Consider the following 21052-nt stretch of genomic DNA (forward strand, 5'->3'; position numbering starts at 1 on the left):
GTCACCTTTAGCAATCACTTTCATCTGGAAATGTAATGAAGATGCCACTCCCTGCTCTTCCAAACCAAGCTATTGAGCTCCTAAGTGAAATGCACAGTCCTCTCTAAGGTCTCTGCGGGTGGCCCTCTGTCTCACAAGAAAGCACAATGATGCTTTCAGTTGCTGTTTTGCCTCTTTTCTATTGAAAATTTCTATTTTTAAAGAAGGAAGCAATAGGAACCCATGCCTTTCCAGGGACTAGCAGGGCTTCTTTGTCCTTTACATGTAATATTCGAGCCTCTACAACAGAACCAAGCCTCAACAGGTCACCTATGTGTCGAGTGCCTGGTGAGCTTCCAAGTACCTCCTCCCAGGCTCAAGGCAGCACTGGATTCCCAATCCCATCAGAAGCGAGACACAAGGCTCCCTGAGAAAGGGAGAAATCCTCACTGCACCAAATGATGGAAAAGAAAAAAGACTGAAGGGAAATGTCTCTGCTCAGAAGGAGAGAAAGTGACCACTGCACATCCGAAGATGTGGACTTTATTTACAAGATAGATACTTAATGTTCCACAAGAGTCAGTGTTGTGAAGACATATCCACAGGAATGGTTACTGCAGCCATTATGGTTTGCTGTTCTGTGTGCTTGAAACAGAGGGGAATAAGTGAGACCATCAGCAGTCATCAGCTGCACTCTGAGGTCACACCAAGACAACTCATTCAAGTGCAGTGCTACATTCTCACCTGTTCAAGAGGTTGTTCCTGCTGACCATCCTCAGGAAGCCAGTTGGATCAGTCATTGAGTTCAGCTTGTTATTCATCTCCTCAAACTGCTGGTCCATGATATCTCCAGCTTCACTCTCAGTCTCACTGCTAGCACAGGCTCTGCAGAGAGAACAGCAGGGTAAAGGAGTCACTGGTGCAGGAAAGCACAACAGCATTGTGACAAATGCTCAGCTAGTTTGAGAGAAAATGGATTTCAGGCAATCTCAACCAGATGCTGAAGTCAAACTGTCCGTGGATTATCCACAATACTAAAAGTACAAGATGCAAATCCCCATGCCCAGCAATGGCTAACAATTTCTGAAGCTATAGAACAAGACAGAAAAGCTGAGGTTTGCAGGAAACATCAACTTTGGCCCTTGAATTGCCTAAGAACATGCGTTAGTGCATCCTTTCCACAACAACAACTCCAAGTTCAGTTTGCTCCCTACACTGGCAAAGCTCAGTACACAAAAGACAGCTGTGTTGATGCTCCTATTATACAAACAGGGAAAGAAACAGAGACAAATAATAATAATAAAAAAAAGACTCCATCATGACACTAGGACAGCAGCAACAGAGAGAGAGACGAACATTTCTAAATTCTGCATTTCCTGATGTTAACACCTAAATTACCATCTCTGTCAAAACAACAATAGCAGTTATTTCTTGCAAAGACAGAAAGCAAACACACTACTATACATATGTTTTTAGCAACTCCTTCCTTTAATTAAATAAATTGCATGTCATCTGGTGCATTGCCAGCCTTGGAATTTGTACACTTAAGCTAAACCCGTTTTCCTGCCTGCTAAAGCTGTCCTGCATCTCACTTCTCTTTCTTTTCGGTGGGTTCCTGACATCTTGCAGCCTTTCTGCAAGGACATGTTTTCCAATAATAACCACATAAATCAAACTAAGGTAAAACACAGCACAGGCAACTCCATATGTTGCAGTATGGACAACAAGATATCTTGTAAATATACTTCCAGGTCAATGTGATCTCATAACCTGAGCGAACAAGCTCTGACAAAAGCCAATCACTTGAACGCTGGCACTGGGCAGCTGAACAACAGCCAGAGGAGGGAAGAAAGAACGTGGAGAGGAAGAAAAGTCTGTCAACAGCTGTCTCCTGCACGTTCTTCCTCCAGCTGCAGGCATGCACAGTCTTGAGTCCTGGCACGGTTTTAAGTATTACAATGAATATTTGGAGCTCTTAGAAGAGGCAAAAATCTTGAGTTCATGAACCTAGGAGAGCAGGCCACAAGCTCCCCTAGAAGAGAAAGACATCTGTCCCAGCACAAGTTCAAGCAGGCACCAAACTCCCTCACACTTCATTTTTTGCAGGTATGTGTTACTTGTCAGCTTAATAAGACCAGCAGTGATGAACACTTTTCAGCACAAAGCCAAGACTGCAGTGTAGAACCTAAAACCACCAGAGCAAAATCCTGATGATGCAGACCATGACAGCTTTCCTTCCTCTCCAGGAGCAAAAAATAGGAAGACATGCCACCATGGTGCAGTTACTACTGCTTCTGGTTTCAGACTGTTTCAATACTAGGAGTTGTCCACAAATTCATCTCAGCAGTTTGTCTTGTTTACAGAACTCAGCTGACACAACCCAAACAATTCCCTTGTGAAGTTGCTGTGTGATTTCAGAAAACAGCAACCTCACACTGCACTGAGGACAGAGTGGGTCAGAGCTTAACCTTAACCTGACAGCTCCCTGTGCCAGAGCCACCATTTTGCTAACAGCAGCAGCCCACCTGCTCATGCTCAAACTCTGTTATAGATACCGTCAGTATCTCAGTAACACAAAGGTCCATATGAGCACAATTCTGCATCCTTGAAACCCTCCTTTCACTGAATCACTACAGCCCATCCTTCCCCAATGGCAGTATCTTCCTGACTCCAACGCTGCACTCAGAGGGACAGAAGCAAAAACCACGTTCTCCACAAGCTTTCAGAATAGTAGAATATAATTCTTCAAATAATTTTATCTCTCATATCATCACTTTGGGATAGTCAGTGCTGTGGTCACAACATTTATACACAGCACTAGAACTAATAGAAAGGATGAGAAAATCACTGTGCAACTAACACAAAGGAACAAAGCCCCTTTATCCATCTCCTAGCTGCAGAGCTACATAAACCACACAGATCACTCTGACATTTCTTCCCTCCTTGGAGAACAAGGCAACGAAGCAGAGAAAATGGCTCAAATATGTTTTCCTCTAGATACATGTTGTCCATCTCAATTCAGACATCTCTTCTGTCTTTCTCATACCAATCAACTTCCTTTTCTTGTCTGGGATACCAATGCATGGTTTATTTTAGGTTTCCCTATTTTGGGGTTTAGTTTAATTTCCTTCTCCTCTGCCATTTTTCCAGGGCAAATACAGCCACAAATCTGCTTGTGTTCTGCCATCTGTATCTCTCAAGAAAATGGCATGGATTATGGACTGCTAGGTTCTACTGCTCTGGTGTCACAAAGATTTGGATTGTCTTCCTTCTGTCACTTTGTGAAGACCTGAGGACAGTACAGATTAGTTTTCAAGAGATTAAGTGAATTTCAGTGGTAACAGAGGTGCTTAAAGTAATCTCAAAGGGTTGCAGAAACCCACAGGCGATTTGCAAGAGAGGTGGAGCAAGAGTTTGGCAGTTTCCTGGGCACATTTCCAATGTAAGGTGGGGAAAAAAAAGCACCTTATGTCTTTTAGAAGACCGATACATAGAATTTTGTTGTCACTGTAACAAAAAATCACCCCCTGCTGCAGCTCTCAGTTCTCAGACTTCTCAGCCCATTAGCTGAGAATGTTACAAAGTGCCTCCTGCTGAGAGAGCAAGAATCAGGGCCATCTCCAGCTTACCGGGTATAGTAGGAATCCACACCCAGAGCCTCCCGCACGCTTGAGATGTACTGTTCTAGTGCAGAGTTTGTTACTGTTTGCAGGGTCACGCTGTTGGCTTCATGGAATTCCCCGGCATTTTCTGTCAAGCTGTCACCCAGGTAATACTCATGGAATTTCAGAATACCTGCAAGGAACAGGAATTGTGAGATTATTTCCACAGGGAAAGAAGAGCACTGCCAGCAGCTGCCCAGGAAAGTGGCACAGTCTTCAACGTTTGCCATTTCCAGCACCACTGGTGCAAAGCTCTCTGTGCTGTGTCTCCACAGAGCATTTCCAGCCCTCCTGTATTCCAATTTGGTTTTTAAAATCTAGCTTTGTACTTTGCAGATGATAGCTCAAAGGCACAAAGGCAGAGTAGTGCTTTTATGAGGTATTCAGAATGCATTTGCTTTTGCAGCAGTCTTACATGAATTATAAAACAGATCGTTCATGGAAGCATCTACCAGCCCAAGTCACATTTCAATAGCTGTCTTTGAAAAATGCCTAGTAATAGTCTCTGATCACATATATTGAACACACTAGGCTCAAATGCTGAACAGAAATATTATTACTACAGCAGTCACACAAAGGCTTTTCCCTTCACTTTTATCCACGAAAGTATGCTATACACAAAAAAAGAAATACAGATTAAAATATAGTAAATTATTAAAAGTTAACATTTCACAGTGAATAAATAATACAAAGAACAATTGCTGTTTTGGTAAGAATTCAGCTACTACTCCACATAAAGCCTTCTTCCCCTCAGACTGGCATAATTTTCCTGATACAATTAATTCTACAGTACCACAGACTGTGATCAGCAGTGAAAGGCTGCTCTGGATGCCCTGTTTGTATTGACAGCAAAGATCAATTAGCGAGAGCGGGGGAATAATGGTAAAGCAGCTCCTTCTGTAGGAACAGAGAATCAGTGAAGAGGCTCTAAGGACACGGTTTCAGTGGGATAAGAGGATCATGGGCTGCCACTCTCTGCCAGTACTAATAAGATGAGGAGGGGTCAAGTCACTACTGAAGAGCTTCCCAGCAAAGCTGTTCAGGAGGAAACCTGCATGTTGGAATTCAAAGCATCACTGTCCCTCTCCTTCTTTATACCTGACAGTGCATTCAATAGGGCAGTCACAAATCCATGTACTGGAGAGTGCAGCTGCCCTTCTACAGGATCAGCTGGGCAAGGAGGAGACTGGCTATGAGGCTGATGTACTTCTGATACTTGCAAATTTATTATACTCAGCTTAATCTCAATACTGTAGAATTACTGCCATTTTATTCTGCAAAATACAGAACTAATGAGCCAGCTAGTGATTGGGTGCACAGCACGATGACATCATCCTAAACTTACACAGGCAATACTGCAAAACACCCCCAAGAGAAGTATCTTCCAATCACAGCCATTCCATCTGAAATCAGGCATGTATAAATATCTGCTTACCTTCCCAAAGCATTTTTGATGCAATCTAAATAATGCTTTTTATCTCTTCAGCTTTGTTATGGTGAAAGGCTGCAATTATTAAATTATATCCAGAAAGAACTCATGAAAATTTAGTCATCGCTTTTATTAGATAATGAAAAACAGCTGCCTGCAAAAAAAGCAACCCTCTTCAAATTAATCCTCCTTGCTTCTCTGTGATAAGCATTTCCACATTTCTTTAAGTGGAATTCAGAGGATCAGGCAGTTCAATGGAGTATCAAGAAGCGGGGACACCCTTCTGTTTTCTGCAATCCACTTCAGTGGATAAATGTCAAAAGCTTTTGAAAGGCTAAAGCACAGAAATATAATTAAAGTAGGCGTTCTTATGCATAGAAGATTCTCACAGAGCCAACAGATTTGGAATCTCATTACTGCTCTGCTCTGCCAGGTGGGAAAAACATTCAGACTGGAGATAGGAAAATGGAAATATTAAACATCTGAAATATTTCCATTCCCAGGTCAATGTCAAAACCCTGAATAAGCACTTCCATGTCATTATTGCTGTGGTTATGCCACTGTTTCCAGCTCCTGGGTTCTAGAATCTGTGGTACCAGATTCATTCCTAGCTGCAAATGGTACAATTTTCATTTTATAAGGTTTGTTCATAGGCTCTCACCTTCAAAAAGCACCTCACCTGCCCCAGGAGCCAGCAGCCAGCTGTACAGGTAGCCTGCAGCTAGTGAGTAGTAGAGAACAAGTCCCCTCTGGCCATTCACTGTCTCCAGGACCTGGTCAATGGTCACTGGAGAGTAGGGATCAGAGTCCTGCTGCCCAGTCTGGCGTTCCACAAGCAGGTCAGCAAATGCCCTCGTTCGTCCCCTCTCTGCTACTGCCAAAGCTTCATCATGGTGACCTGAAAAGACAAAGTCGCCTCTCAGATGTGACATCAACACAATTTGCAGCATGGTGCAGAAACAGGAACAGCTGCTATCTCAATTGGAACAAAAACCTGCAGAAACATATCACAGCACTTATTTCTGGAAGGAGTAGTCACTACACTGGTATGCAGTCCCACAGATCATCTTGGCTGCAAGAGCTAACACGATATATGGGGAAATGAGTCAGAGAAAAGAGAATGAATGGAGAAAGCATGGAAGAGAATCCATAGGTGCCTGAAATCCAAAGCTGGAAACACCTTTTCTTGTCCTGGCAAATAAATGCAGTGCTGTGCTGCATCAGACAGATGATAGGTGAAGGCTGGATCATGAACTGCCTCCCTGCACCTTCAGTCCAGCTCCGCATGAGACTGGAGTTCAGCTGATGGTATCTCTTACCGAGGCTGACAAGTACTCGCTGCAGGGCCTGGTAGGAAGATGTCTGCAGGTCGAAGAGTGACAGCTTGTAATCTGTGCTCAGCTGCACCTCATGGCGGATGGTTTCAAACAGTGCCGAGGCCCGATAGAGCTGGGAGGGAAAACAGCCACGGTGACACCCTGACAGATACAACAGACAGCACCGGTGGGAGAGCAGGATCCAAGGTCATCACACCCCTAGGCAGCCCCTCAGGGGGTCAGCATCCCTGGCAGAGGGCAGGTGACCTGGGAGGAAGGCACGTGGGCCTGAGAGTACTATGGCATGGCACACCTTACCCCAGGATGAACCAGACAATTTCACCCCCAGGGACAGAATTGACCACCGGGCTCAGAGGACAACAGCCTGCAAGCACAGGGCAGACCATAGAATACCTGGTGCTGAGACTCCTCCAGGTTCCCACTTGCCCAGAGGGAGAGGCCGAGGCCATGGCGGATTTTGGCCTCATCTTCTCTGCGTCCCAGCTGCTCCGCCAGCCTCAGTCCTGAAAAGAAGTCAGAATGAGAGGGAGCCGCAGAGGAGGAGTCACTTTGGCAGCTAGGTAGAGTATTTCTTCTGCCTCTTCTGCTGGGAACTGCTGGCTCAGGTTAGGCCTATGCCTCCAGGGTACCCAGGACAGGCAGACAGCAGCAAAGCAGAGCAGTGAGATGTCAACTGTGGAAGTGCTGGGCAGCAGCTGTTTACAATCCAGTCAATACCAGCACAAGATGTGCCTAAGCAGAGTAGACGTTTCCATGGACCAAGATCCAACCCCATGTGAAGTTAAATTTAAGTCCCCTGAAACACACACACTATGCTCCTACCAGGAAATCTGACATAAACCTTAACAGTCACTTAATCAAAATCACATTATGCTACCAAACATTGCAAGAGAAGAGGCCTCTTGCCACATCGCTTGTTTGTTTCCCAGCAGCTTTCCCAGCTTCCTGCTAGGCTCCAGATGGTTTGGAGGAGGACAGGAGCCTGGCATAAGCAACTTGGAGCTTGTTTCACTTCCAGTAGCACCTTCTTGTCTGCTCCCTTCTATCATACTCCAAGTCTCCCACCTCCATGGGCCCAGCTGCCAGCAAGGATACCTCCTCTCATACACCTAACATTTCCCACAAACTGGAGACGGGAAGCCCTGGCTGTGACCATGCAAGCTCAGCAACAACCATTATTTCCAGGTTTTTCAGGAATTCACATCACACCAGGAGATGGAGCAGACAGACATACATATATAAAGACGCTCACTAGGCACACTTGGAATTCAAGTTCAGAGTTGAATGGAAGGCTCTGACTGACATGGTGTGCTTTACAGAACAACCTACTGGGGCAGCTATTCAACAGGATGCTCAACAGGAACTATGGATATCCGCAATAGCTTTAGCATTGAATGTCACTGACAAACATCCCGTTAGTGCCACATTCATAGCACCTCACTTCCCTTCACATCTTCAGGCCTTCCTCCCATTCCCATGTACCTATCACAAAATGGCGTGTTGAACAATTCAGCCTCTTACCTTCCTGCAAGTACATCACAGCCTGAGAGTAATTCTGCAAGGCATGATGCGTCCTCCCCAGACTGCTGTAGGACAGAGTCTTGGCTACAAGATCGTTCATTTGTGCTGCAATACTGAGATGCTGCTCCTGATACACTACTGCCCTTTCATAGGTGCCCAAGGACTCATAGGTCAGGCCCAAGTTCCCATAGGCTCGGCCTTGGCAAGTAGGGTTGTTGGTTTCTTCTGCAATCTGCAGGTCCAGCTGGTGATACTGCAGGGCTGTGTCGTACTCTCCCATCTGTTGGTAGACCCCACCAAGACCGCAGGCAGCGTCACTCTCCAGAGCACGGTCCTTCATCTCACGAGCAATGTTCAGCTGGCGTTCCAGGCACGAGATGGCTTGCTCGTAGTTCCCCAGCTGGCTGTGCAGGCTCCCCAGCTCACCGTAGGCCTGGGCTTTGTTAAATGCCTCCCCTAGCTCGTGTGCCACCACAAGCCTCTTCTCAAAGCACACCAGAGCCTGCTGCAAACTTCCCATAGCTCTAAAAAGGAAGAAAACAGCATTTATTTTGTCAATATTTTCTTGAACTAAAACACTTTGTCATTTCCTCTCAAGGTCACCTCACATTTTTCAGGCAGAGACAAACATTTCTCCCCCAGGAGTTGTGCCCAGCACTTTTGAATGAACATCCTTCCTCTGCTGTCCTCCAAATCTCTAGTTCGAAGGACTTAGCAACCTCAGTTCCATTATCTGAGCCAGCAGCACTGACCAAACCATTTCCTTCCCAGCATCCAGAGGACCTTGTTACCTGATCCTACACCCCATATCCCTGTGCACGTGTACAATGGTCACACAAACACGTCCCTCTAATAACACAGTGCAGCAATTTGCACTCGCCTAGACACCAACCTGTCTTGCCCTCTGCCACACTTACACAGCCCCCAACTGCTGGCCAGGCTCCTTTTCACCCCCCTGTCTGCATGCACACTTCAGCCCCACAGCACGCATCTCCCATTTCCTCACTCTCAGGCCTACTCCCATTCCCACATGCTCCCTAATTACACACACTCTTCCCCACTCTCTGTTTCATGCTGGCATGCACCCATAGTCTGCCTGCTCGCATTTCAGATGCAGCTCATCCTCCTCTCCTCTGGTACACCCACACTTCCCTGACACAAAGATGCCTTTCTAGGTACTCCAATGCACTGCATTCCACTGTCTGTTACGATAACATGCAGCAATCCTCACCTGTGCCCGTTGCCCAGGCCTCGGTAGGCCTTTGCCTGATCTTGCATGCGGTTCAAGCTTTGTGCAACAGACAGATACTGTTCATAATACTTTATCGCTTCCTCAAAATCCCCCAGAGCTTCATAACAATCCCCCAGGTTCCCATATGCTCGACCCCGATCTAACACAGATTCATTTCCACTGAGCTGCTGCAGCATGGCCAGCTGCTGCTCGAAGTAGCCAATAGCTTCCTCCATGACGTTCATGTTCATCTTGGTGATGCCCATGTTGCCATAGACTTGGGCTTCTATGCTGGGGTCCTTCAACTTCTGCCCAAGCTCCAATTGTTCTTCGTAGCACTTGAAGGCCATGGTGTACTTCCCAAGTGACATGTACACTGCAGCAAGGTGACCGTGTGCTCTGCATTCTCCTGGCATATCTCCCAGCTCCTGGTACACCTCCAGCTCCTGCGTATGGTAACCTAAAGCCTTGTCACATTTCTGTATCATTCTGTATGCAGAGCCCAGGGCTGCATAGGCACTGGCTTCCAGTCTCCTGTCTTTAACATGATGGGCTAAGCTCAACTGTTGCTCATAAAATTTTATTGCACCATTTACGTCTTTTTTACAGACAAAAATATCCCCCAAGTTCCCCAGAGCTCGGAATTTGGCCTGGGAATTGTTCAGAGACTGGGCCAGGGACAACAGGTACTTCTGACACTCCTCTGCTTTGTTGAAGTCCATCAAGGCTTTGAAGGCCAGGCCCAAGTTGCAATACGCTTTGGCTTGGCTCAGCTTGTCATGGAGATCCTTTGCTAATGCAAGGTCCTGCTCATAGTACTTAACGGCCTCTTCGTAGTTCCCGAGGCAGTAGTGGGCGTAACCAAGATTATGGCAAACCTTTCCCTCCCCTTCCATGTCCTGCAGCTCTGGGGACAGGCGCAGGTACTGCTCGTAGTAAGGGGCTGCCTGCACGTACTCTCCTCGTGAGCAGTGGAAGTTGCCCAAATTGCTGAGAGCCCGTGCTTCACTTTGGATGTCTCGCAGCTCCCGGGCAATGTTGAGATGGTTTTGGTAGTGCTGCAGAGCACGATCATGGGCACCCAGTGCTTGATAGGCGACCGCCAAGTTCCCATGTGTAGATGCTTGAGAGGCCCGGTCGTTAACTTCCATAGAGATCTGCAGCTCCTGCCGATGGTACTTAACAGCCTGGTCATACACACCCAGAGCGTTATAAGCATTGCCCATATTACCATAGGCCCGGCCCTGGGCTGCGTAATCACTGAGCTCCTGGGCTATAGACAGATGTGTCTTGTGCAGCCGCAGTGCAGTGTCATAGTCACCTTTCATCTGGTGAATGATTCCTGAAAAATAACAGAAACAGGGTCAATAAAAACACTGTGACATGGTAACCCTTCTGCAGCAGCTCACATCGCCAGAGCTGCTCTACAGCTTGGCCTTTGGCAGTCTGTGGCCAGCACAGTGCTGGTCTAGGAAACCCAGCCTATGACGAGCTACTTCTTATTTAAGAGAAAGAAAGCAGAGAAGACGATGAATTTTATGAAACTTTTTGAGTGGTGCCTTGGGCCCACAGGAAGTGAATGCTACAGTGAAATGTATTGAAACCCAGAGAAGAAGCACTGCCTACACTGGGAATGATAGGATTAATGTGCAGAGGGGCTGGAAAACATTGTGTATCACAGCAACAAGAACGGGGTCATGAAATTCAACAGTAAGAAATGCAAAGATACAAACTTGAAGAATAATAGCAAGAATTTCCACTACAAGGGCAGGGAATCGTCACTTGGAAACAAGAAGAGGATAAACTATCCATTGAATTGTTGCATTTCCAGTCAAGAAAGACAAATGCAATTCCTGTTTTTGACCATAAGTGCTGAACTTGCTTTGTTCATGATCATGGTATTAGTATTACATGGCATGTGTGATAACAGATTAAATTCAACACCCCAGGATGCATCTTCCACTTCTCTTCAATTCCCTTGGTAACTCAGAGCTCCTGCGGCTTTTCTGGGAGAGTGACTGGGGATGGCAGTGATCATGCATGGGCCAAGGAACTACACCACATACATGGACATACATCCCTTGGTAAGGCATGCACTGCCATGACAACACACTGCTCATCTCTGCACTGCAGCTTGCCTTGCCACAGTGCTGCACAGCACAACCTCCTCACCTTCCCAAACACACCATCAAACCACAAAATCACCAACATCCTCGCCTGAAGTTGCTGCAGGACATGAGTGAATTCAACAGCAAGACTCATTATTGAAAGCACATTCAAAGATCATTTCCTTATGCATCACCCTGTATTATTAATCCCAAGCGTGTCACGGTGAGGAATAAAACAGCAACAGCCTTAATTGTCCCCAAACAGAGGAATGTGAAACGCTGAGGTTGCTCTTGGAAAAAGAGGAACGTGGTAAAGACACCCCACACCATCTCCTGGTACATCTCCATCATTTTCCAGGGGTAATTAATTACAAAGGATGGCCCAGCAAGGAAAGCTTCTGATCTAGACTCCAAAACCACCACCTACCAAATCCATTATTTGCACACTTCTCAACGGAAAAAAAGACGGATAGGGGATGAAGCCTTCTAAACATTTTAGTCAGCCTCTTTACTGCCAAGATGGAGAAGAAAACACTTCCACTTTGTCCTACAGAGTGCTTGAGGATTTGAAATGATTACTAGTTCAATTAGACCAAATTTTCTATAATCTCCTTCACTTACAAGTAAAGTAAGGTCCTAGAGATAAAATAAGGCACATCGCCTCTACCTTAATACAGACAGCCATCCAACTATGAGTAGCAAGGACGTAAAAGAGAGGCACTGAAGTTCTCTCATAACTGCAAATAGATGCTAAGCACCTGGGGGCAGACTTTAAACCGTGTTTTATTAATAATCTGAAGAGCCTTCTCTGCATCACAACAGGACTGTTAAGTGCTGCAGAAGCTGAAAAGCCAGCTCTCAGCATGGAGCCCTGGCATTTGGAAACACCATCTGCTTTGCAAAGGTTGACAATCTCAGACTTCTGGTTAAACTCCAAATCTCCTTGTTGTGAAGGGCTTGATAACTTGTGACTCGCCCTCAGTCCATTACCTTCTGCTTACCGAGTCACAGAGTGCATTACATCTCCCCACAGAGCACTGCAGCAGCTGGGCTATGTTATATTCTGGGTCCGTCCCGCTCAGCATTAGATAGTGCACTTAAGAGAGCTTTCCATCTAAATCAGTGAAATGCAAACAGAAAATTCTGTTGCTTCAGCAAAGAGGCCAACTCTAACATTCTGGCTTGGAAACACACATTTAGATACATTTTTTTGCCTGTCAGCATGGTTATTTTGATGAGGCTTTGTTTTGCATGTGGATTAGATGAAGAAGACAATTAAGACTCGACTTTTTAATTGGCACTGGATGCATTTCAACAACAGTAATAGACTTTCTCTACAAGAACTGCGTGCTCCCTTTTTCCAGCGTAACTTAACTCTGATAGAGAGGACACAGAAAAATATCCAAATAACAGCTGAAACGTGAGATCCTGTACTCAGAAGCTAGAAAACTATTTTAATACAAAGTGTAGAGTGGCTGAGTCAGCATACCAACCTAAAGTTATACTTAGGTCTAAATCCAAACAAGAAAAACATTATCTGCAGCACCAAAATACTTTTTTTTAAAGAAAATTTTCTGGAATTGCATGTTGAAACTATTGCTAAATCCAAAGCTACTGTAAGAATAATAATCACATTAAGATGAACTTTCTAGTCCCGACTTCACTGGTTTCAAGCCAGCAACATTGCAAGAGAATTAAAAATGCAAGTGAGTACCCCTGGAGGCCAAGGAACAAGAGCAAGTTGCTTCCTTCTGTGGTAGCACTTAGTTTTGTTCTGGGATAAAGCAACATCACCGCTGTAGTATCAGCAGTCGCAGGGAACTGCTGAACCCATCTCCTCTCAATGTTTCTGCATCTGTTTTTATTTTTTGTGGTGCTGAGTAACAGAGCCAGACTACACTGAGCACAGATGCAGCTGAAGGAACACCACTGAACTCAAATGAAGCTCCTTCCTCTAGTGATGGTCTGCCCAATGGCAACAGGCTCACAGAGATGGGAAACAACTCAGGCAGCCCAAGACCGTTCACCAAACAGACATAGGGAGGAAAAGCAAAACCATGAGACTGCTTCCATTTTCCAAGACTTCATTCCCTTAGTTTTCTGGATTTGCTCAGAAGGAACTGTGGCAATTCTCCAGAAAGCTGTGCTCGGAGAGGAGGCACACGAAATCCTTTCTGAACTTGGGAGGTTTGCTGCTTAGAACTGGCCCATTCCCATTCTGAGGAGCTCATAGCTGAACACAGCTGTGACTCTACACATCTGCCCGGACGAACCCCGCAATGGCAGCAGAGATGGGCGATGAGGTTTGTGGTTGGTGAGAGCACCTACCTTGTATTCGGCAAGCACTTGCACAGAAGTTAGGGGAATCCAGATGCAAAGCTTTATCCACTCCAGGCCTCCTGGCTGCTCTGTCCCACTAACGGAAACAGCAGCAATGCTCAGGGCTCTGTAAGGCTAAGCACCTCACCGGAACTTGTGCCTCAAACCTATTCTGTCTCACACATTTTCCCTAATTTCTGTTAAGAAGTTGACTCCCAACAGTAATCAGAAAGCTAAGGCTGATGCATTTTCTACAGTTCATCTTATCTTCTTCATTCAGCTCTCGAAGAGTCAGCTATTATGAGAAATTAAGTAATTCATCAAGCCCTTTTCAATTACCTGCTGCTGATAACATCAAAGTACAATTAGCATCTACAAACGAACCGAGTGCCAACTGCCAGGCAGAAACAGAAGCTAATTTACAGTGTGGGGAGGCCTCCAAGAGCTGAGATTCAGGGGCTGCCAGCAAACATGTATTTTGTCATACCCACAACAGCCCTGTTCTGCCACTCCCCACAGCCACGTACGTCCAGCTGAGCTGTGCAGTCAGAACACATCCCAACAACAGCTGCAGTGACAGCAGCACAGACTCCCACATCTCACAGCCAGAGATGCAAACACATCTTTGTTCGCTTCCACATCTGGCACTGTGAAAGAGGAGGAATGGACTTCGCTTTGATGTAATTCAACCCTTCTCAGCCTGCCAGTAAGATACTGATGGCTGTCCTTAGAAGAACATATTATTCTACACTCCATTATTTTAATGTGTACATTCTGAACACAAACTTAGTTAGGATTTGATCCATGTGTCACCCAAGATAGAATGCAGCAAGCTGACAAGCTCCCAAAGTAACGGCTGGATAATAAACTGCATTCTTGCTTCTTGCCTTGGTGCAAAACTTATGTTTCTTTCTGACACCTCAATAGCTCTTCAAAAGCACGCATTCTCAATTGCCTTCTGTCATGACCTTGTACATTCTGGTGCCTTCTGAGTGGCTGAATAATTTAACATGGGACACATTACATTGGCACACAATCTGCCAAGTGCCTGTTTATTTTATGAAGATAGTCTGGTGGAGTTGGTATAGCTAAGAAGATAGCACACAGCAAGCCTCCTGGGTCCTGGCAGCAGCTCCAACAGTTGCTGCATTCCTTGACCAACTTTGCTCCACATCAGGGCCTTACCTAAATTGGAGGAGGCTCTGCCTTCAGCAGCTCGGTCCTGCAGGCTCTCAGCGATGTGCAACTGCTCCTCGTGGTACTGCTTAGCCCTCTCCAGGTCCTGCATGCATCTAGCTGCATGGCCCAAGCCCGCATAAGCTCGCATCTCAATGGCTTTCTCAGCCAGCTCCTGGGCCAACTCCAGCACATAGTTGTGGTAGGACATGGCTTTGTCGAAGTTCCTCCGGTAGTGGTAAGCACTGCCCAGGTTGCTGTAAGCTCGGGCTTCCTCCCTCTTATTCCCCAGCTCCTTGGCGATTTTAAGATGTTGTTCATGGCACTGCACTGCATTTTCAAAATCCCCCATTGCAATATACACCGCTCCCATGTTGCCCAGCTCCCGTGCCTCAGACAGCTCATCTTTGGATTGCTTTGCAAGGAGGACACACTGCTTGTGGCTCGCCAGTGCATTTGGGTAGTCCCCGATGGCTGTGTACACATGGCCCAGACTGCTCAGTGCTGCGGATGCTGCCTGCAGGGATAAAAGAGAAGAAGTAAGTACAAGTCCTCATAAAAACAAGTCTGATGGCCTCAGTCCCAGAAATCAGCCACAAAGGGCCATTCTGGAGAAAACTTGTGACTACCAGCTGGAAATCCGCTCTCTGCAGTTCTACACGCATCAGGGCAGTTCAGGTGGAGGCAGCAGTAATGGAGAGAGAGCAGTGCTGAGATTATCTCTTTTCTCTGAAACACACACTGTGTGTGCATATCTGGGTAAAGGGGAAGGGCGGCACTCCTGAAAGAAACAGAGAAAGTGAGAGCAGACAAACGCTTGCCCTGCTCCCCCCTGCATACAATGAGCTCATGTCAACATGACGGACTCCTCACACCCTGCAGGCTGGTGCCGAAGAGCATCGTGCACAGAGACCAGCAGCAGGATGTGTGACATGGCGGAACCATGAGGCGTGCTGAGCCCACAGGAGGACTCCCTGCTCTCCTCTTCTCAGGCTGAACAGCCCCTGAATACAGCTGCTGGAAACTTGCACATCTGCAGCCAGCACTCAGCAGAGAGAAGGCCTTTGTTGCTCATCGTGGAAAACCAGTAGGCCAGAGGACGCTCACCAACATTTTCACATCTGTTTGGCCAATCACACCATGCTCAAAAGAACATTTATATTGTGCAGTAAAACAGGGTCCTTCTACCACAGCACTGTTTGTTACTCAGCCCCAACAACCTTGGGACTGCTGCACAGACAACAGGACTTCAGCAGCTGGAGCCCCTGTCCTCTGGGAATACCTTAAAATAAATGCAGTTATTTGGAAACCTTAGCACTGAGAAACAGCTGTATCCAACAAGACAAATTAGAAAGAAACAGACTGTTGATCACTGCACCTATCAGGACATGGGCTGACGGCAGGGCAAGGAGTTAAGAGCAGGGACACATTTCTGCTGCTCAGTGCCTATTTGCTACCTCAGCAAGGCTGCTCACTCCAAATCCCTGACCCAGAGTGCTTCGCAGTCCCCTGCATATGCATTTCCTTTGCTACCCAGCTGCTGCTGCAACCCAGTTCCACAATAACCGTCTTTTCAAACACCTTCAGAAAGGAACAGTCAAGGTGAGACTGCACAAGGACCATTCTCACCTTGTCACGGCACGCGAGCATAGGAAAGCCTCAGTCCACCCTTCCACCTGAGATGCAGCATCTCATGACGCTGTCCTTACAATTTAAGATGAGATAACCTGGTGCTGCCAATGAAGAGACATTCTCACCCTCTTCCTATCTTTGCCTATGCACTCCCAGCAGCATCAATAGAGCAATGTTTCCAGACTGAGGAGCTGTAAAACAATACGCTGATTCAAATTAACAGGGGTTCATCTTTTCTCATACAAGAACCTGAGGTGACAGATTAGCTATTAAACACAGCATCTAAGTCAGGAGATACAACACCATAGGGAAGCTCCCTGTTGGCCAGCTCACAAACAGCCAAGCTGCATCTGTTTTCCCAGAGGCACTTTTTCAGGCAGCTTAATTATAACAGAAGAGCTGCCGGCATTCAAAACGCTGTGATTATTATTTTTTTCTTTCCCCAAAACCAAAACATTGCACAGAGCCCTGCACACGCCTTAAGGTACACAGGAGTCCCCTGACCTTGCTGGTGAGCAACACACACTCTTCATTGCACAGAGCAAACTGCTGGGCTACTCAGGGCACAGCTAAATCCCAGCACAACGCAACCCCAGGGAGAAGTGACCCAGCAACCCCAATTAACTCTGGCAGACAGACCACCACCACCAGGAGCACTTGGTGCAACCGGGAAATGAACAGAAATGCTTTTTCTGGATATACAAAGAGTCAAACTGTTCTCTTCTGGTGCTGCTAAATTAAAACAACAACAGAAAAGGACATTTACACATGGAGATTGCTGAACAAGATGAGCCATGGCTCAGGGCCATCTAGACAGAGGTTCAGATGATGTTAATGTCTTACAGCTAGGAAAAAGGCATCCATGGAGATCTGCAGAACTCAGGCTTTCTGTGCAGAAAAGAAACTTACCAGCTGCAGGGACTTCTCATACCGTACACGGGAAGGAATCGTTCATGCACACAGACACAGGAAGGCTGCCTGTGCCCTCCAATGCAGCGTTCCTCCCAAAGCTTTATTCTTATTAGCTCCAAGGGAGCTCCAAGGGTGCTCCAAGGGAGGCACTCCTCAGTCACCCTGCAGCCTGCGTGAGCACAGTCTGTCACCTTTGGCTTCTCGTGGGCTCAGCATCTCTTCTCCAGCAAGACAGATATCAATGCTCTGTGTGCTCCCTGGGGTGATCAGTGAAATGACTGCAGAGCTCGACATTAAAGCAGTGCTTGGGAGCAATCTGTTGATTACATCTGCTGGGGGACACCAATGACTAACACTTCAGGGGGTTAGTAATACAACTCAGGAAGATAAATTCATCACTGTGTACTTAATAAAATGTTCCACAGAACAGCATCCACTGGGAACTCTAAGTGGCTCACACGCTGGCCAATTGGGTAGAGATATTCCCAGAGGTGCTGGCATAAACACCAGAAGACAGCAGTGGGAGTACCAGGTAGGCACTAGGTGTGCATGTGCAGCAGGCTCCAGCTGTGCTAGTAAGGAATACTGCTTGGTGGCAGGGTGAAGGGAGACTACAGCTTCATAACGGTGGGGTTCTGCATCAGCAAACAAAGAAAATCAATGCTTTGTATATCTGACAAAGACAAATTTTACAGTGGGGGATGCTTACACCTTCAATTATGCAATTTATCACTTTAATAGAAAGCAGATTCTTCTGCCACTGAGCTGAGGCACAGAAGGGAGTTCAGAACACGGTTTCAAATTGCTCTCTTTTTCCTGGGAGCAACAGTCAGGTTTTTCAGCTGAATAAGGTAAAGAATCTGATGTTAAGCAGATGTGCATCACAAAATGATAACTAATAAGGATCCGCTGACTGCGAGGTGTGTTTCTAAGATATTTCACCCGTGCCAGAAAATGATCATTTCCCAATTGTTACATTTAAACAATTCATTGATTAATTGCACAGCCTCCTTAAACGTGAACCTGTATAATAATCCTAAAATGAGCAAGGTGAAGATGTTCCTAGTAGCCCTAACCCCCAAAAAGAGACACCAAACAGCACTGATCAGAGACTGAACTTTCAAAGCAGAAGAAGGAAACAAGTGTTGTGCACAAAGTATTTGTGACATTGAGAGCCTGACCGCAGCACCCACCAGCTCACCTGTTACAGCAGGGGCTCCAGGGAGCCCAGTTTGGCTGTAAAGGCAACTGTTGACCCCTGCAAGTTTGCAAGTTCAGGAATGTGAACATAGACCTCTGTTCGCAGCTAATAACAGCCTGCAGGGACATGAAGTCTTAACCCATTCCCATGTTTCCTCTTTACATCCACGCTGGATCCTGAAGCAGAGGGGCATTAAGAGACAATGGGACCATACCCAGCTGAGGGACAGAAATGGGTGTGCACTGATCTAGCGTGGACACGAAGCTGACATCTAACAGAAATGTTTTCTCTGTAGGATGCACTAAGGTTGGCTAACAGTAACGCAACACTGAGTAAGGATGCAAGCACACATTCTGTTTTACAGATACAGATTGGCTGACTGCTGTGCACACAGGCAGGACAGGAACCTAACAGGAAGTTTGGGACATACCAGTGGCTGTAAATTGCATTTATATTTCCATTAAGTTCCTACTTCTATTAAGCTCCTTTATCAATTACTCAGAACTCATCAACATTCCACAGGTAGTCCTGGGGACAGGTGATACGTGCACCAGTGCAAATTTCACACTCAAACACAGTCAATGCCCCACAACATTCAAAGCCACCCATCCTTCCTCCTTCAAAGGCAAAGACCTGATTGTCAGTACCAATCCAGCCTTCTTTGTGCAGCATGCTTTTGAAAACAGTGGGGAAGCAGCAGGCAATATTCTCCTCCTGTACACTATCTGTATACAGAAAGGAACATCTTTGCTGTGGTAATTATTTCCTGAAAACAAAACAGAAAGCAACTGGAATCAATAGCTCAGTCAAAATCAATTTCTTTGTAGAGGGTTTAAGTCTTTTACATGGAAACCACCGTTTTCAGAGAGTCTAAAAATCTATTTCATTCCCCTTAACTTCAAATCCAAGCACTGCAGCAAACACCAGCAATGAGCAGAAGCAGTGCTGTAGAATCCAGACTTCCTAGCAAGTAACGGCATCACAGAGGAAAACAACAGCAGTCTCTCTCACCTACTTCTACTACAGATGCCAAAAGCAAAGTCACAGCATCTCTGCCATCACTGGACGAAATCATTCGGACATGTGACGTGCAGTTGACCCTGGCATCGACCCTGCACACTCCTCTTCTTGCACAGGAGCCTCCAAGCAAACCTTGTCCTTCGCAAAGTGCCTCTGCAAATCAATCCTTTTAGAGCAGGGGCCAATCCTGGCATGACCTCTGCTCACAAAGTTGGATATCATTTTAGAGAGAAACTCAATATAGGAAAGCTATGGCTGAGGTGAGAATAAGAATCTTCTGAAAACCCCAGAAGCACGGAGCCCCCAGAGGTGCACACCTTACATGAGGTTCCCACACCATTTCTTCTACCATAACCAAGGCACAGGCCATGGAAGAATGCTAGGTTTTGCAGACACCATGAGAGGCAACCAGAAAGCTGACTTTCTCTCAGCTAAAATGCACGTACAGTGAGGGTCAAGTAGGGACATTTAAAGGAGATCCTCAGGAAGTATTACATTTCCCTTTCGAGTCTGAAAATGAGACAAAACAAAGCACATGGCTCTGAGTGCCTTCCCAAATTTCCTGCACCGGTCAGATTTCCCCTCATTCTGCTTAATACCAGCACATTAGAACTGGACAAACCCCTGTGAACCTTGTCAAGCTGACCTTCTAAAAAGTAAAACAACACAAGACAAAGGCAATTAATTTATGTTCTGTTATACAAATCCAACTGCTCAGTACTTGAGCACTGTGTTGCTCACATCACTGAACTCACCCTCTCACCTAGGCAAGTTTTCCACTCTAAGATGTAATGTAACACCAGTGCCCTCAGATGAACTCATATGGGAAGCATTTTCCCAACAGCTGGTACTCGAGTCTTCCTTGTTGCAGCAAAAATTTGGTTCTGACATGGAGTGAGAAAGCCATCCTGTAAAAAGCTGTTCTCCAGGGTACGTGGGAATTCACCCCAGATTCCTAACGAAGCAGGGCTGCCAGCTGCAACAAGAGCCTGCAAACAGCGGGGCAAAGGCAAGCACTGCAGTGGAGGGTTTCAAGGCTGGAACCCATACCTACATCACAGGTCAGATTCTGAGTCCCACTGGTTATTCAGTGCCTCTCAAAGAACAGCTGTTTGAAGTAGAAGTATATAAGGGAACAATAGGAAGTGGAAAAAGAGCATGCCTGTGATTCTGTATACTCAACAGAGCCAAACATCTGCGCCAGAAAAAAACTGAACTCGAGTGAATTAACGATGCTGTAAAAAGTATTCAGGAAGACATATAATCATTCTGCAGACCAAGTCCAATCTCTCACAAGTTCTCATTAAGCTAAAAATCACAGCATCTGTGGAACCTGAGACTTCAAGGGCAGCAGGGGTAAAAATAAAGCTGCTGTTAGGAAATCTGGAGAACCAATCTGCCCCACTCCCACCTCACTCTGTACTGGCTCTTTAGACTCTTAGCAGCCAGCCCTGCCCCAGCCTCCTCAGCTCTGTCCCCCTGTCTTGTGCAAAGGACATTTATCTTATATAACACATAAATAAAA

General features: G+C 46.1%; 1 protein-coding gene across 1 annotated transcript in view; it reads right to left on the bottom strand.

The window, feature by feature from the left end:
• TTC28 (tetratricopeptide repeat domain 28) overlaps positions 1-21052 on the bottom strand; it is a gene marked incomplete at its 5' end in the record, with an annotated part of 57132 nt that overhangs the window by 21009 nt on the left and 15071 nt on the right. Inside the window, 8 exons of the mRNA XM_019620928.1 lie at positions 724-864; positions 3609-3774; positions 5750-5968; positions 6390-6519; positions 6801-6910; positions 7929-8452; positions 9160-10501; positions 14772-15279. Of these exons, the coding sequence (XP_019476473.1) occupies positions 724-864; positions 3609-3774; positions 5750-5968; positions 6390-6519; positions 6801-6910; positions 7929-8452; positions 9160-10501; positions 14772-15279 (3140 nt within the window). The remainder of the gene's footprint in view (positions 1-723; positions 865-3608; positions 3775-5749; positions 5969-6389; positions 6520-6800; positions 6911-7928; positions 8453-9159; positions 10502-14771; positions 15280-21052) is intronic.

This window comes from Meleagris gallopavo, chromosome 17, assembly GCF_000146605.3.
Source record: "Meleagris gallopavo isolate NT-WF06-2002-E0010 breed Aviagen turkey brand Nicholas breeding stock chromosome 17, Turkey_5.1, whole genome shotgun sequence".
In the NCBI taxonomy this organism is placed as follows: domain Eukaryota; kingdom Metazoa; phylum Chordata; class Aves; order Galliformes; family Phasianidae; genus Meleagris; species Meleagris gallopavo.